General features: G+C 54.0%; 1 protein-coding gene and 1 pseudogene across 7 annotated transcripts; both read right to left on the bottom strand.

Moving 5' to 3' along the window:
* Positions 1 to 1,825: 1,825 nt before the first annotated feature.
* LOC309869356 (apolipoprotein L3-like) lies at positions 1,826 to 11,781 on the bottom strand. 6 transcript variants are annotated; one of them, XM_082740264.1, is made up of 6 exons: positions 11,731 to 11,781; positions 11,079 to 11,272; positions 7,243 to 7,284; positions 6,961 to 7,078; positions 5,842 to 5,968; positions 1,826 to 3,011 (listed from the first exon to the last, which is right to left on the bottom strand). In XM_082740264.1, the coding sequence occupies exons 4-6, from the start codon at positions 6,989 to 6,991 to the stop codon at positions 2,150 to 2,152; spliced, it is 1,020 nt and encodes a 339-aa protein (XP_082596390.1). In that variant the 5' UTR covers positions 6,992 to 7,078; positions 7,243 to 7,284; positions 11,079 to 11,272; positions 11,731 to 11,781; the 3' UTR covers positions 1,826 to 2,149. The 6 variants fall into 6 exon arrangements, with proteins under 6 accessions (XP_082596390.1, XP_082596392.1, XP_082596393.1 ...); XM_082740266.1 differs by lacking the exon at positions 11,731 to 11,781 and having other exon boundaries at positions 6,961 to 7,056; positions 11,079 to 11,467; XM_082740267.1 differs by lacking the exon at positions 11,731 to 11,781 and having other exon boundaries at positions 6,961 to 7,056; positions 11,089 to 11,104.
* A 2,521-nt stretch (positions 11,782 to 14,302) lies between these two features.
* Positions 14,303 to 15,755, bottom strand: LOC309868885 (apolipoprotein L2 pseudogene; annotated as a pseudogene). The gene is made up of 2 exons (XR_014316725.1): positions 14,862 to 15,755; positions 14,303 to 14,533 (listed from the first exon to the last, which is right to left on the bottom strand). The product of XR_014316725.1 is annotated as an apolipoprotein L2 pseudogene (transcript).
* Positions 15,756 to 17,014: the final 1,259 nt, after the last annotated feature.

The following is a 17,014-nucleotide window of genomic DNA, read 5'->3' as shown; positions in this document are numbered from 1 at the left end:
ATCCTCCTGCCAGGAGCACCTGCTTCACCACCTGGAAAAATCAAGCTCGTACTTCAGAGCCCAACTCAAGCATCACCTCCTCTGAGAAGCCCTCCAGCAGCCTCCCTGGCAGAGTCCCTGTGTCCTACTCTGATCTCACAGATTCTGGGAGAGGGGCCAAAATCCCTTTCTTAGGTACCAGTGTCCATGTCTCCCCCTGACCACATCAGATTTACTCAGGTCTCTCTAGACTTGTCCCTGATGCCAGGAGCCCCAGGACGCCCGCCCTTGGTGGCCAAGTGCCCCTTGCAAGGCTGCAGACGATTGCGGAAGACAACTGAGGAACCGCTGCTGCTTTCAACAGTGGACAGAGCTGGGGGTGCACCAGGCGCTGGGAGCCCCATCCACGCAGTCCTGTCTGGTTCCCACAGCAGCTCTGGGAGATCCGGCCCCCTGCACGGACACAGAAGCTGAGGGGGAGGGTCCGCACAGCTTGTGAGGTGTGCAGAGTCTAGACAGCAGTGGGCTTTGCACCTGCACACAGGGAAGCCAACCTGACCCTCCCATCTGGACAAGTGTCCCTGGGCATCGTGTCTCCTCCGCAGGATTGAGGGAGGGACAGAGTGACAGACTGATGACCCAAGGATTGCACCCCAAGGTTTGTGATGATCACCCCATGTGTGGCCCAGGAGTTCAGCCTGAATTGGCAGATGGGGAAAGTCAGGTGAGGGGACAGGTGGTGGTGGCTTGGGTCCAGCCACTCAGGACTGGAGCCGGAAGTGAAGGCCACGCTGACACTTGGACCTCGGACATGTGGTTGAAGTTCTGTTTTGTCCACGATGCCTTCCTTGGTTACTTGTTGCTCAATGTCGTGGAAACTCCCTTCCTCCTGATTGTTTCCCGAGCTGGTGGTTCGCCTGCCGCCCTGATGGAACCACTGTGAGATGCAGAGCGCGACACGACAACCCTGGGAGTTGCGGCCCGAGGGTCTCGTTCCTGTGTATCATGTCCTTGAAGTGGGTGGCCTTGCCGGGCTCCGGGATCACAGCCCCACGGGGCGGCAGCCAGGCAGGGGCTGCAGGCCCTTCAGGTGAGGATTCGGTGTCTCTGACCTGCAGGGATGAGTGCCGAGTCTGCCCCACCTGGAAACCCAAATGATCTAGCGGCTATAAAATCAGGCTCCTCTTGACCTCCAAGGATCACAAGGAAAGACAGCCAGGATGACCGCAGTTCCAGAGTCGGGGTCTCAGGCAACATCTCTGGTCAATAAGCCACGTCAGCCCTCGGGGACGGGGACCCCGGCTCCCCGGGAGAGTCACCCTCACACCGCGGAGGGATGTGTCTGGCTGACACCACAGCACCATCAGACGGAGGCTGGGACAGTCAGCAGACAGAGGCCCACAACCAGCATCCCCACCCCGTCTCTCCATCCCGTGGGGACACATGCTGGGCTTGGCTCTGCTGGACCTTAGGACTCGTGTTTCAGAGCAGGGACCCCACCTTCCGGGTCTCCCTCTGTCTAGGGACCGGGGCGGGGGTGGCCCGAGTAGGGGCTGCAAACTGGACATGGGACAGTGGGGACTTCTGAAGCCATCAGAGTGGCTGCCAGAGACCCACACCTGAGGGGCGGCGTCCATGCTGCCGGCACCTGGTCACTCATGGGACGTGGAAGGGGAGCCACGGGTCGGGGTCACTTGTGACCTGGCTGCCAGCGTCACCCAGTGGACACTTATTGGTCCTTGCACAGATCCCTGGTCAAATCCTACCCTGAGTAGCAACTGTCAACTTCAGGAAGGCTCAGAACTAAGTATGAAGACGACAAAATCACATGCGTCATCTTCTCTCACATTCCAAAAATTCTAACTTTATTATTTTTGGCCCTTCCATTACTTGTTCCTCCACCCGTCTCTTGACCCATTTCCCCTGTGTCCCCTTTATTCCCTTCCCCTCACTGCTCATTCCCTCCTGCCTTAATCCAGGTTCCATGTTCCTTCCCCTCCTTGACTCCCCCTGCCCGTCCTACATTAACCCTTCCCTCCCTGGCTCAGCTTCAGAAATGCCTAATTCCTCAACACCCCATCCGAACACCCCAAACCTTTCCCCCCGCCCCAATAAGGCACCTCCATGTCTTTGTCCCACACATGTCCCCGCTCTCCGCCCTGCTCGGGGATCACGGAGGCGGGCTCTCCCTCAGACGTTCATAGAACTCGCTGAGCTTCTCCAACTTGCTCTCCAGGTCCCGGGCCCACCGCCTCATGTCTTCAGCTGACTCTGCCTTTGCGCCCTCTTGCAGGTGCATTGAGTCTTTCACAAGATCATACACGTCTAACCCAAGAGAGAGAACTGAGAAAAGCCCACTCCTGACCCGGACTCCTCTGGTCATTGTCAGAGCAGTGTCTCGAAAAGTGTTCTGCACCTGCCTGGCAGTTCGACCTGAGACAGGCAAACCTCTGCTGAAGCGCTGGGCCTGGACAGCCAGCTGAGAGTTCACCCTGGCTGCCCTGATGGCACGAACATTAGCTGCAAGGTCCTTCAGGTTTTCATATAAACTATCTATTTGGGAAAAAATAGAGTCTATGTAGTCATCCAGAAATTTTTGAAATACCTCGTCTTCATCAGTGTCACTCAGTATCAGTCTATTTGCTTCGTCTATGGAGGAACACTCGCTGGACATTTCCATGGAGCTGGCATATATTCCGGTCACACCTGATGCTACTCCCAGCCCCGCTGAAATTGCTGACACTACCAGACAGGCCACTGCTGCATAAGGCGCCAGAACAAGACCGAGGATGCTCAGGACACCGGACGTGACAGCAGCAGAGTCGGATGCTACACTGTAGATGGTGGCGTCCCTGTGTACCCTGTCCACCTCATCTGCGAGCTCGTGGAGCTTTCTTATGCGCTCCTCAATCTTGAGTTTCAACTCAGGAAACTTATGCAGAAACCTCTCCCTAGCCTGCTGCTCTTTGGCCTCCAAATCCTTGGCTTCTTGCAGCTCGTTCAGACGTCCACGAAGGGCATCTGCCTCCTCCCTGTAACAGGGAAGGTCAAGGGATTAGGAGAAGCTTATCTGGAAAATGGGCTCCATTAGATCTAACCTCCATAAACCACAGAACTTTTACTGTAAATCAAATGGAAAAGAATGTTACAAATGCAAAGAATCCTTCCTGCAATGTTGCACACATTCCGCACACGGCTCACGCTGCATAACACACACCAGTCGGGGAGTAAATAAGTCTGTGTCATCCTCAGAGGCTCTTAAATAGTGGCTGTTGGAGGAAGATGGCCTCACAGTTAAGGACAGGACCCCACAGTCAGTACCACAGTGTGTGCAGACTGGGAACTCTGTAGATGAAGAAAGGGAAGTGCGGTTGGAGCAGGAAAACCTTTGTTTGGAGAAACATTGTGTGTGCTGAGGGATGAACTTACCCACAGAGGTCTGCTCTTTGCCCGTGGCACTGGGAAATGAGCTCTAGGCCCCACCTAGGATGTCAAGGATTCTAGAACGATACTACTGTTTTCCGTTGCCTGGGTCTTTGGTCTCGGGACACCCTGACAAGATGATGAAGTCTTTGGGTCATGAGCTGTCAGTTGTGACCATGGAGGATCTAGAAACTGGCCTCCCAAGGAAGCAGAAGGTGACAGGTCAGCCATGCAGGCAGATGGGAATGAGCCCCAGCAAAACTCGGTCCTGAGGTTCAGGCTGAAAAATACTCCCTCTTGGACCACACGTTACCCAGGCTATCATGAGCCTCCTCCTGACTGCGCCTTGACCTTGGTCTCCTGGGTTCTGACCTTAACAGACTGTCATGCCCAGTCTGAACAAGAACGCTTTGGGGTCAGGGTAGCAGGAATCCCCCCACCATGACGTCTCCTCTTAGTGATTTCCCATCCCCTCCCCCCGCCCTGCCAATCGGCTAAAAATCCCTACTGGTCTTCACTCTGTTCCAAGATGAGCCCAATCTCTCTTCCCTATGACATCACTCTTAAGTGACAAGTTTCACAGTAATTGCTTACTTGCACAGTGTGAGCATCCCTGGTGGGAACAGCTCCCCGTGCACTGTCACACACTGGATGCAGGACAGTAAGGCCTCCTGAGGACTACGGAAGCTTTGCACTGGAAACCCTCCCAGACTCTGCCCCAAGTGTCTCTCTCTATGGCTGATGGGAACCTGTATCTTCCCCTGTCACACAGCACAACTGAGGGGACAACTCTAGGCGAGCTCTGTGAATGCTTCTGGGGAATCATCCAATCTCAGGGGCATTTGGGGACCCCCAAATATGCAGCTGGTGCCAAAAGTAAAGTCAGTCATAGGGATTGTGTCCTCAGACTTTGCATGTTGGCTAACTCTGGGTACTTGGAATTTAAAAAATAAGAAGACTTCAGAGCGAGAAAGGACCTTAGTGACCATTTTGCTTGGCAGCTGCTCTCTTTCTCAAGCCTGCTGTCCTCTGATGGGGCCCAGCCACTGCCCCAACTGACTGAGAGCCGGGACACCCACAACCCTGGTTCCCCTTGGACTCTCCAGCTCATGTCACCGACTCCCAAGCCACCACCTGCACCCCCGACCTCACAGGTGTCACACCTTAGCTGGTACACCAAGGCCATGTGCAAGATTACAACATCTCTTAAAGATGCAGGAGACTTTGTGAACCTTCTCTATGAATCACACAGTCTGAAATGACCTGCATCCTGGCAGCTAGCAGAGGAAGTACTTTCCTCTTTGGTGGAATCCCTCGGAATCCCTCAAGGGTACACAATCGGCAGCTGCCCCCTGTGGAGCTGGAAGTTGTCACAAAGTCACACTGTCTCCTACTGGTCTGGAGCTGCTCTGTGTAGAAGAAAGGGGCTTCCAAATGGTAGTAAGACCCCCTAGACCCCGGGCAAGGTATGGAAGAAACACCCTCTATGACCCCGTATGCCTGGTGGGGAGGAGATCAAAGGAGGAAGGGAGAAATGTCCCCTGTTCCAATCACAGGACCTCTACTAGGTCCCTGGTCTCCTCAAGTTTGTGCCCTAGGGCTTCCCTCAGTCCCAGACCCGCTGCCCAAGCCTACCTAGTCCTCCAACCTAGATGCCCCCTTGTCCATCCTGATTGTCATCTCTGGCCCTGGTCCAAGCCTCCTGGCACCTTGGACAGCATGACTGCACTTGGTTCTTCAGCTTTCACCTTGAAATCCACACAAAGGCCTTGGCCACGATCTTCTCAGATTGATTTACTATCCCCATGGAACAAATGCCCAATCTGACATTCCCAGACACACAGACCCACAGAGCTTCAGGGCTGGGCAGAGAGAGAGTCAGGATCCAACCAGCTCAGTCCAATTCCACTCCAGCCTCTCTGCCTCATGGGCCCGCAGGATCCTGCATGTTCACGGAACTGCTCAGATGGGGAGTGAAGGCTCTAATCCGAATCCCCAGGGCCACAGACTGAGGCGTCAGTGCTCCTGAGAGTGGTCCCAGAGGATGTCGTGCTTGGCCCTCATCTCCAGGAAGAAGAACCTTGACCCCCGTCACTTCTCCACAAACCTCTAAAGACTTAACATTAATGGATTCCAACTATGTGGCATCACTATGCTAGGGACGTTACACACATTGTCTTCATTTCGTCATGATAAAATTGAACAGATGAACAGATCAAGGCAGAGAAGGGTCAGCTTTAGGTTAAAGCCCAAGGTCACATAACCTGCCTCTGCAGGTTTCACCTCGCCTCAATCTGAGGCCATTCACTGCCGGTGATTGTAATGGAAGACATGTTCCTCCTGGATAGTCAAGAAGGAACATGCTTAACCCCAACCCCAGGGCACTGTCCTGCAGAGAGCTGGGTGACCATCCTAGGGCATCTGTGGTGGGGGGGTTACCTGGACAAAGTGGCCTCAGCCACAAATCTCTCCCAGGCTTCATGGTCAGTCAGCAGGACATGCAGCATCGCTTTGCTCCCTACATTCTGGAAAGTCTCAATGACCTCCTTGAGAAAACTTTCACTCTCTAGGTGGAAAGAAAAAAATGAAAGTTTTTAGTTCTCTCTTATTTCTGCTTCACTAAGGGAGAGAAGAAACCAGGGCTTAGCTGGAGGGAAACCACAGCGCTAAACTGTACTTTTATGGACTCGTTGTTGGGGGGAGAGAGAGGGCATGGAAATAGCTGAGAGTCGGCCTAGGCAGGGGTATTGAGATCAACAGAATCAGTCCCTGCCCCCCTGTCGTATCTGATAGGCAAGGGCTTACAGCTCAGACGCAAGACAAGTGCCCTAACATAGCCATGGGATTCCAGAGAATGCTAGGGGAGGAGAGGTTTTACCTGGAACTAACAGGGAACAGCAATAATACTTAGGGAGGACACACTGTGTAGGAGGCCCTGGCCCAAACACATGAACACATTCTATTTGATCCTCATAGCCACACAAGGAAAAACTCTCATTTTACAGGTAAGGTTAGGTAAGACACTCCAGATCACACAGCTGGGAGGTGGCAAAGACAAGACTAGGGTCCAGGTCGTGGCCCACTGACCCTCACAGAGCACTCGGGCTGGCAGCAGGGTGAGAGCTGGAGGAAATGGCCTCTCTCATAAAGCCCCACAGTCATCCTGAGCCATGCTGGAGGCTTGGACAGGGCAAGAGGGCAGGAGCACACTCCAAGGTTGCTGGTCTACCCCCTCCTCCCACCACGTCTCAGGATCCCTTTTTTCCCCTCCTTTCCCCTCTGCTGTCCCCCACCTCCCTCTGGACTGTCCTGGTCACTTCTGGGCCATTGATGGATTTGATGGGCAGCAGGGGAAGGATGGAAGGAAGCACCTCAGCCATGACCCTGAAAAGAAGACCGGTGGGAGGTGCCCCTACAGACTCCTGGGCTGGGGACTCCCCTTGACCTCTCTTGGGGGCTCAAGGAAGCTCTTCAAGGGACCAATTCTTCTGTAGGTGAACTCAGCTGGAGGCATCCCCACAATCCCAGGGATCATCCAGAGAAGTGGAAGGCGACTACCTGGGCTGAGCCCACCAGCTCCCGAGGTCATGGTAGCGCCGTAGTTTTCCCTACTGCTTGCGTCCGCGTTGCAGTTAGAAGGAGCTGTCGCTTCTTCTAAAAGAAGAGAGAACAAATCCTGGGGATTTGTGGGGAAGACAGAACAAATCATGGGTCAAATGTGAGCCAGCGGAGGCAGCAGGAAGGGTGGAGGGGCCAGGTCTCTGGGGCTTCCCTCTGGGATGATGACAATTGCCAAAATGAACTTTACCTGCCAGCTGCTATTGAAGGAAAGTTACTCACCTCACTCCAGCTCACTCCCAAGCCGAGTCAGGTCCTGTTGTCCTGTTGGGGCACAAGAAGACAATCATTGGACAAGGAAGTGGAAGAAACCATCACCTGAACGTAGGTTGGTCCTAGTTCTCACAGTACTGCTAGAGCCAGGACGGGAACCTGAGTGTCTCATTCATTGCCTGACTTGCCCATGTTAGCCATTCTGACTGGTGTGAGGTGATATCTCATTGTGGTTTTGACTTGTATTTCCCTGATGCCAAGTGATGTTGAGCATTTTTTCCTGTGTCTGTTGGCCATCTGGATGTCTTCATTGGAGAAATGTCTGTTCATGTCTTCTGCCCATGTCTTTTTTTTAAAAAAGATTTTATTTATTATTTGACAGACAGGGATCACAAGTAGGCAGAGAGGCAAGCAGAGAGAGAGGGGGAAGCAGGCTTCCTGCCGAGCAGAGAGCCCGATGCGGGGCTCCATCCCAGAACCCTGGGATCATGACCTGAGCCGAAAGCAGAGGCTTTAACCCACTAAGCCACCCAGGCGCCACCCTTCTGCCCATTTCTTGATTGGATTATTTGTTCTTTGGGTGTTGAGTTTGACAAGTTCCATATAGATATTGGACACCAGCCTTTTATCTGATAACACATGGTTGTTATTTCTTTAGCAAGCTTTGTCCCCCTTCTGTCCTCTCCTTCTATAATTCAGTTTTCCAGAGACACCCACAGACAGAATTGCCCCCACCACTGGGAGCACCCCATCCAGAGTGGCCCAGCTGCCTCTCATCTTAGGACCCAGATTCAGAGGATTGACTGTACGACCCAGTCTTGCCAACAAGACAAAAGAGAAATCAGCTTAGAGGGTCCTGGGGACCATCCTACTGTAAGACGCAAGTGGGAGAAGAGAGCTGGCTGGCCCCTTTCTCCTTCTGCTTTGAAGCCACAGGACCTCAGGGGTCCTAGGCATCCAAATGACATCATGAAGCACAAGGACCATGAGCAAAAGCAGAGAGCAGCGGCACTGTGCGTGCAGAATGAGCCAGACCATGGAAGACACCAAACATTTGTCGATGTGTCTGCACTTTCGGGCCCAGCCTTCCCATCCTCTGCTATTCTGGGTCCGGCCCTGACCCTTGTCTTGCGCCTCAACTGGGTTTGATGCTGGACAATGCTCCCTCTTGTCTTAGTACCCGGTGTGTCCCTGGCTAGCCTGCAGATCGCTCAGTTCCTGGCAAGGCTGGCAGGAGGAGAAGAAGGGAAGAAACCTGCCCCTGCCCATCTGCATGGCCCCGACAGGACACGGAGCCCTCCCGTCCCCACCTCCCATCCCCAGCGGCTCTGGCTAAGCTCTCCAGAGGCAGCAGGACAGAGACTCTCCCCAAAGCATCTCCCTGGAAGGGCTGCAGGCAGGCTCCTCGGGCCGGGAGGGAAGGGGAACCAAGGACAGGACCAGGTTCAAACTCCTTAGCCTGCCCCACCCACTCCTGGGTCCCCAATGGTCCTGCTCCTGTCTTCCTCACTGATCCCCGATTTCATGTTGCCTTGGTCCAGACACCTCCAAGGACCCTTTTCTTCCTTGCTTTTACTTTCTTTCTTTTTTAACTTTTATTTTAAGTAGGCTCCATGCCCAGCATAGAGCTTCAACACACACAGGGTCCTGAGACCAAGAGTTGCAGGCTCTACTGACTGACCCAGCCCCGAGCCCCTCCTTGCTTCTGATCACACCTCAGCCTCTGGAATGCCTTTCCCCACCTTCCTCACCTTGTAAAATTTACCTGTGCTTAGAGGCCCCGCTCAACCACTGCTTCCCCTGCCATCTTCCCCCGTGGACCCTCCGGGTTCCCCTTCAATGTGCACTGTCCTGACTGCAGTCCTCTGTGTGACCTCCTCTGTTGGACTCTGAGCATTGGCGGGACCCTGTCTATTCCTTCCCACACCCCCTGTTCCAGGGCCTCCCAGGGAACCGTGAGCTGGGCTCAGATCCGAGGTGTGGGAGCACAGCACACCCAGCTTCTCTCCCCGCTGAGCAATTCCACTTGTTTTCTGGTCTATCCTGATGAAGCGCTTGTCCTAGCCGAGAACACAGAAGACCATGCCTCAGATTTCACACGAATTACCCTCCTGATTTAATGTGCTTTGGACAGTCCTCCCAGAATTTGAGCATTTTCATTTATTTCCTCATGCCTTCATACTCCCGCCATAGTATTGTTTATGTGAAGAGAAAGAGGAAGAGGAAATTGCAGTAAAACATGGGTGTCCTGATGCCTGAGCCTTAGCAGGAATTTCCAAAGCCTCCCATCCCCCGGGGTGGCCAGGGCCCGGCTCCCTCCACCCTCACCCCACGTTTGTTCACTGATACCAGGAACTTTGGGGAGAAGGGTGGGGGTCATCTCTTTGCTGCCCTGCAGGCTCCTTTGAAGGCACAAAAAACACTGTGTTCTTTGGATTGTGCTGGCACCCATTAAATATGTCCTGATGAAGGAGAAGGAGGAGGAAGAGCAGGGAAGAAGGAGGAGGGGGAGAAAGGGGAGAAGGAGAGAGGGAGAGGAAGAAGGAGGGAGGAGGAAAGAAAGTGAGGAGGAAGAGGAAGAAGGAGAAAGAGGAGGAGGAGGAAGTCGAGGAAAAGGAGAAGAAGAAGAATTGAAAGAAGCAGCGGAGGAGGAGGAAGAGGGAGGAGGAGGAAGAGGAGAAGATTTGGAAGAAGAAGGAGAATTGAAAGAAGAGGAGGAAGAGAAAGAAGCAGAGGAGGAGGAGGAGGAAGAAGGAGAAGAGGGAGGGGAGGGAAAAGGAAAAGTTGGAAGAGGAAAAAGAGGAAGACGAGGAGAGAGGAAGGAGGAGGAGAAGGACAAGGGTAAGAAGAGGAAGAATTAGAAAAACAGGCAGAAGGGCGCCTGGGGGGCTCAGTCGGTTGAATGGGTGCCTTTGGCTCAGGGTCATGATCCCAGGGTCCTGCGATCCAGCCCCATGTCTGGCTCCCTGCTCGACAGGAGCCTGCTTCTCCCCCTCCTCTTCTCTTGTGCTCTCTTTCTATGTTGCTGGATGCCTCACTCCAAAATAAATAAATAAACTCAAAAAAAAAAATAAAATTACGAGAAGAAGAAGAGAGAGACGAGGAGGAGGACGAAGAAGAAGAAGAGGAGGAGGAAGAGGAGAAGGAGAAGAATGGGAAGAGGAGGAAAAGGAGAGGGCTGAGGGGGAAGAGGAAAAACCAAAAGGCTTGTACAAAATCAATCAATCAACCCATCAATCCCAACAGAATCTATTGTAAGCTAGAAGGGAAAAGTTACAAATGTCCTAGAAAACTGTTTAAAAAGAATAACGTTGAGTTGGGAAAACTTTTCTAATGAAGATGCAAATCCCAGATGTCATAAAGGAAAAGTTTCAGTTATCTGACCTCCTAAAAATAAAAATTGCACAAGACACCATGACCAAAGTCAGACTACAGCGAGAGGCCAGGAGGCCCCACCGTCGATCCTTGGACCAGAAAAAGCTGAGTGCCCACGAAACACGACAGATCCTAGGAATCCCCATGAAAAGACTGAAGGCAGGGCACCTGGGTGGCTCAGCTGGTAGAGCGTCTCCCTTCGGCTCAGGTCATGATCCCAGGGTCCTGGGACGGAGCCTGGCCTCAGGTTCCCCGCTCCCGGGGCAACCTGCTTCTCCCTCTCCCTCTGCCTGCTGCTCCCCCTGCTTGTGTGCTCTCCCTCTCTCTGTGAAATAAATTCATAAAAATCTTTTAAAATAAATAAATAAAACTCAGTTTTACTGTTCAAGAAAAAGAGAGAGAGAGAGAGAAAAGGGAGAAGCCAAGTCTTTAAAAGATATAAACAAAGAATCCCCAGGAAAAGGACTCACCCAGACTCACAGTTCTCAGCGGGCAGGGTGCACTCGACCTCCTGCAGCAGGTGTTGAGAGAGAAATGGGACTTTAACAATCCGAAGCCTCCTAGGCTCGCTTCGGCTGGTGTAAACACACAGATAGAAGCTCACACCCGTATTGTCGGCCCCTTGAGTCTGCAGTCTGAGGTTTTCAGATTACGAGTCCACAGTCTGGCATTTGGGGATTACAAAACGGCAGTTTTGTTGTTTTCAGATTGGGAAACCCAGACCACCTTCCTGCCATGACTCTGCCCTTCTTACCCCAGCCCCTCGGTCCTTTCTGATCGGGGCACACAGGCCAGTCTCTTCTCCTCCTGCCCCACAGTGGGTAGAACAGAGGCCCCAGTGGGGAACAGGGAGCACAGCCCAGACATCTCCCTGCTTTGTCTCCCTGTCATGGTCATGGTCACGGTCATGGCACCCTGGGCCAGTCACTCCCTGTCAGGCCCTGAAGTTCCTTGCAGGGCAGGGCACTGCGAAGACACTCAGAGACACGGTGGGCAACACAACCCTTATCCTAGTATCTCAAAAGACAACATGAGCCTTTGGGCCTCAACAGAAATCCTTTGCTGAGCAACCAGGCACCCGCACCCTGGGCGGGGGGGGGGGGGGCAAAGGCTCTGCCTCACCTGCCCTCCACCTGCTCTGCTTCCTCACAAATTCCGGAAGGCATGAGCACCCCGACATCCTCCTTCCATCTGGGGTCGCCTGCTCAGGTCACATGCAGTCTTCAACCTGGGCTGAGCGGTGCCCCCCTCCCTCTCCACTGTTTTGGGGGCACAGGGGGAGGGGAGAAGCGGTCAGACAAACCCGGCTACAAATCCGGGCTGCGTCCCTGCTCCACGTGGGACCTGGGGCTGGAACTGCAGGTTCCCCCACATCCACAAAATCGTGACAACACAAAATCCTTTCCTGACAGAGCTGTTTGGAGGGAGAGTCCACGGGCAGGGCCCCCACCCCCGAACTACCCAGGGATCATCCTCAGAGCTGAGGCACATCCAGGGGTTCGTGGCTATGTGGACCCGGGTGTGTATCTGGGCAATAACCACACCTCGGAGCCCAGATATAGCGGGAACCTGAAGGGAACCTGAAAGTGTCCACGTCCCAGCAGCTTGTGAGGAAACAGACATATCCGGGCCAGTCCCACTCACCTGCCCACCATCGGCGGACATTGACTCCCTCAGAGGAACAAGCCCACACCTGACACGCCGGGTCCTTCTCCCTCAGCTCTTCCTGCCACTGACACACTGTGGGACCCTCAGCAAGTGACTCCCCCACCCACTAACACCCTCCAGGGCTTGTTCCCAGCCTCTCCTCTCTGTCCCTCCCACCGTACCCCCAACGCTATGCCTGCCTTATTCACCTCCGTGTCCCCAACATACCAGGTGCTCACCGGGTACTTGCTATATGGCGGCCACTAAATGCCACCCAGGTGGTTTCCAGGCATTTATTGATGCAGATCCTCCTGCCAGGAGCACCTGCTTCACCACCTGGAAATAATCAAGCTCGTACCTCAGAGCCCGACTCAAGCATCACCTCCTCTGAGAAGCCCTCCAGCAGCCTCCCTGGCAGAGTCCCTGTGCCCTACTCTGATCTCACGGACTCTGGGAGAGGGGCCGAAATCCCTTTCTTAGGTACCAGTGTCCGTGTCTCCCCCTGACCACATCAGATTTACTCAGGTCTCGCTAGACTTGTCCCTGATGCCAGGAGCCCCAGGACGCCCGCCCTTGGTGGCCAAGTGCCCCTTGCAAGGCTGCAGACGATTGCGGAAGACAACTGAGGAACCGCTGCTGCTTTCAACAGTGGACAGAGCTGGGGGAGCACCAGGCGCTGGGAGCCCCGTCCACGCAGTCCTGTCTGGTTCCCACAGCAGCTCTGGGAGATCCGGCCCCCTGCACGGACACAGAAGCTGAGGGGGAAGGTCCGCACAGCTTGTGAGGTGTGCAGAGTCTGGACAGCAGTGGGCTTTGCACCTGCACACAGGGAAGCCAACCTGACCCTCCCATCTGGACAAGTGTCCCTGGGCATCGTGTCTCCTCCGCAGGATTGAGGGAGGGACAGAGTGACAGACTGATGACCCAAGGATTGCACCCCAAGGTTTGTGATGATCACCCCATGTGTGGCCCGGGAGTTCAGCCTGAATTGGCAGATGGGGAAAGTCAGGTGAGGGGACAGGTGGTGGTGGCTTGGGTCCAGCCACTCAGGACTGGAGCCGGAAGTGAAGGCCACGCTGACACTCGGACCTCGGACATGTGGTTGAAGTTCTGTTTTGTCCACGACGCCTTCCTTGGTTACTTGTTGCTCACTGTCGTGCAAACTCCCTTCCTCCTGATTGTTTCCCCTTTCCCGAGCTGGTGGTTCGCCTGCCGCCCTGATGGAACCACCGTGAGATGCAGAGCGTGACACGACAACCCTGGGAGCTGCGGCCCGAGGGTCTCGTGCCTGTGTATCATGTCCTCGAAGTGGGTGGCCTTGCCGGGCTCTGGGATCACAGCCCCACGGGGCGGCAGCCAGGCAGGGGCTACAGGCCCCTCAGGCGAGGATTCGGTGTCTCTGACCTGCAGGGACGAGTGCCGAGTCTGCCCCACCTGGACACCCAAATGATCTAGCGGCTATAAAATCAGGCTCCTCTTGACCTCCAAGGATCACAAGGAAAGACACCCAGGATGACCGCAGTTCCAGAGTCGGGGTCTCAGGCAACATCTCTGGTCAATAAGCCATGTCAGCCCTCGGGGACGGGGATCCCGACTCCCCGGGAGAGTCACCCTCACACTGCAGAGGGATGTGTCTGGCTGACACCACAGCACCATCAGACGGAGGCTGGGACAGTCAGCAGACAGAGGCCCACAACCAGCATCCCCACCCCGTCTCTCTATCCTGTGGGGACACATGCTGGGCTCGGCCCTGCTGGACCTCAGGACTTGTGTTCAGAGCAGGGACCCCACCTGCCGGGTCTCCCTCTGTCTAGGGACCGGGGCGGGGGTGGCCCGTGTTGGGGCTGCAAACTGGACATGGGACAGTGGGGACTTCTGAAGCCATCAGAGTGGCTGCCAGAGACCCACACCTGAGGGGACGGCGTCCATGCTGCCGGCACCTGGTCACTCATGGGACGTGGAAGGGGAGCCACGGGTCAGGGTCACTTGTGACCCAGCTGCCAGCGTCACCCAGTGGACACTTATTGGTCCTTGCACAGATCCCTGGTCAAATCCTACTTCAGGAAGGCTCAGAACTAAGTATGAAGATGACAAAATCAGGGGTACCAGGGTGGCTCAGTTGGTTTGGCGTCTGCCTTCAGCTCAGGTATCATTACAGGGTCCTGGGACTGAGACCTGCATCGGGCTCCCTGCTCAGCAGCCGGCTTCTCTGTCTCCCTCGGCCTGCTGCTCTGCTTCCTTGTGCTCTCTCTCGATCTCTCTGTCAAATAAATAAAATCTTAAAAAAAAAAAAAAAAAAAAAAAGATGACAGAATCCAACATGTCGTCTTCTCACATAGTCCAACAATTCTAACTTTATTATTCCTGGCCTTCCCATTGCTTGTTCCTCCACACTCTCTTGATCTACGTCCCCTGCGTCCCCTTTAGTCCCATCCCCTGTCTGTCCCCAATTTCCATACTCCAGGTTCCTTGTTCCTTCCCCTCTTTGACTCCCCCTGCCCGCTCTGCATTAACCCCTCCCTCACTGGGCTCAGCTTCAGAAATGCCAAACTCCTCAACCCCCAACTCAAAAGCTTTATTTGGCACTTTTCCCCCCTCTAAGGCACCTCCATGTCTTTGTCCCACACATGTCCCTGCTCCCAGCCCTGCTCAGGGATCACGGAGTCGGGCCCTCCTTCAGAATTTCAAAGATCTCGCTGAGCTTCTCCAGCTTGCTCTCCAGCTCCCGGGCCCGCCACCTCATGTCTTCAGCTGACTCTGCCTTTGCTTCTTTTTTCAAGTGCTCTGAGTCTTTCACGAGGTTGACCACATCCATCGCAAGGGAGAGACCGGCGGTGGTCGCACCTATGATCCGGGCTCCTTTGGTCATTGCCAGAGCAGGGCCTCCAAAAGCTTTCTGCACCTGCCGGCTACCTTGAACTGAGACTCTCGGAGCTGTCATAAGGCACCTGGCATTGACTACAAGGCGAGGTTTGACTTTGGCTAGCTTGATGGCATGAATATTCTTTGCAATGTTCTGTAGGGCTCTAAAGCATTTATCTGGTAAGGAACAAATCTGGGGTCTGCAGTCATGCAGAACCATTTCAACGATCTGTCTTTTGTCAAAATTAGTTGATGTCAGGTTGGCTTGGATTTTTGCGGACAACTTGCTTGAATCTTCCACGATGCTGGTAGACACCTGGGTCACAGTGGCTGCTGCTCCCAGCCCCATTCCAGTTGCCAAGAGTGCCAGACTGGCCCCTGCTCTCACAGAAGCCAGACCCAGACCAAGGATGCTCAGGAGGCCAGACACAACACTAGTGGAGCCGGCTACTACGTTGGCGATGGTGCAGCCACTGGGTACCCTGTCCACCTCATCTGCAAGCTCTTGGAGCTTTCTTAGGCGCTCCTCAAGCTCCACATTCAACTGGGGAAACTGATGCAGAAACCTCTCCCTAGCCAGCTGCTCATCAGCCTCCATAGCCATGGCTCTTTGCAGCTCGTTCAGACCTTCACGTAGGGCTTCTACCTCCTCCCTGTAACAGGGAAGGTCAAGGGATTAGGAGAAGCTTATCTGGAAAACAGGCTCCATTAGATCTAACCTACTTATACCACAGAACTTTTACTGCAAACCAAATGGAAAAGAGTTTTACTAATGCAAAGAATCCTTCCTGCAATGTTGCACACATTCCGCACACGGCTCACGCTCCATAACACACCCAGTCCGGGAGTAAATAAGTCCGTGTCATCCTCAGAGGCTCTTAAATAGTGGCTATTGGAGGAAGACGGCCTCATAGTCAAGGACAGGGCCCCACAGTCAGTACCACAGTGTGTGCAGACTGGGAACTCTGTAGATGAAGAAAGGAAGTGCGGTTGGAGTAGGAAAACCTTCGTTCAGAGAAACCTCATGTGTACTGAGGGATGAACCTACCCACAGAGGTCTGCTCTTGCCCTGGGCACTGGGAAGGGAGCGCTAGACCCCACCTAGGATGTCAAGGGTCCTAAAACGATACGACTGTCTGCCTGGGCCATTGGCCTCGGGACACCCTGACAAGATGATGGAGTCCTTGGGTCATGAGCTGTCAGTTGTGACCATGGAGGATCTAGAAACTGGCCTCCCAGGGGAGTGGAAGGCGACAGGTCAGCCATGCAGGCAGATGTGATTGAGCCCCAGTAAACTCTGTCTTGAGGTTCAGGCTGAAAAATACTCTCTCCTGGAAAACATGTTACCCGGGCTCTCATGAGCCTCCTCCTGACTGCATCTTGACCATGGTCTTCTGTGCCCTGTCTTTGACAGCCTGTCATGCCCAGTCTGAATAAGAACCCTGTTGAGGGGGCGCCTCGGTGGCTCAGTGGGTTAAGGCCTCTGCTTTCGGCTCAGGTCATGATCTCAGGGTCCTGGGAGCGAGCCCCGCATCGGGCTCTCTGCTCAGCGGGGAGCCTGCTTCCTCCTCTTTCTCTCTGCCTGCCTCTCTGCCTACTTGTAATCTCTGTCTCTCAAATAAATAAATGAAATCTTAAGAAAAAAAAAAAAAAAAAAAGAACCCTGTTGGGTCAGGTTACAGGAATCCCCCCACCATGATGTCTCCTTTTAGTGATTTCCCATCCCCTGCCCCTGCCCTGCTCCTTGGCTATAAATCTCTACCGGTCTTCACTCTGTTCCAAGATGAGCCCAATCTCTCTCCCCTATGACATCACTCTTAAGTGACAAGTGTCACAGTAATTGCTTACTTGCACCCTGTGAGCACCCCTGCTGGGAACAGCTCCCTGTGCACTGTCA

This window comes from Mustela nivalis (genome assembly GCF_964662115.1).
Source record: "Mustela nivalis genome assembly, chromosome: 7".
NCBI lineage: Eukaryota > Metazoa > Chordata > Mammalia > Carnivora > Mustelidae > Mustela > Mustela nivalis.
Note: the sequence above shows the minus strand (reverse complement) of the source record. Positions and strands in the feature narration are given on the sequence as shown.

What these genes read in the sequence shown, in the direction of transcription:
- LOC309869356 (XM_082740264.1), bottom strand. Translation starts at nt 6,991, where the DNA reads ATGACCTCGGGAGCTGGTGGGCTCAGCCCAG. An exon ending in AGCTGGTGGGCTCAGCCCAG is followed by an intron (nt 5,969 to 6,960) that starts GTAGTCGCCTTC and finishes CTTTCCACCTAG; the next exon opens with AGAGTGAAAGTTTTCTCAAG. An exon ending in GCTGAGGCCACTTTGTCCAG is followed by an intron (nt 3,012 to 5,841) that starts GTAACCCCCCCA and finishes TCCCTGTTACAG; the next exon opens with GGAGGAGGCAGATGCCCTTC.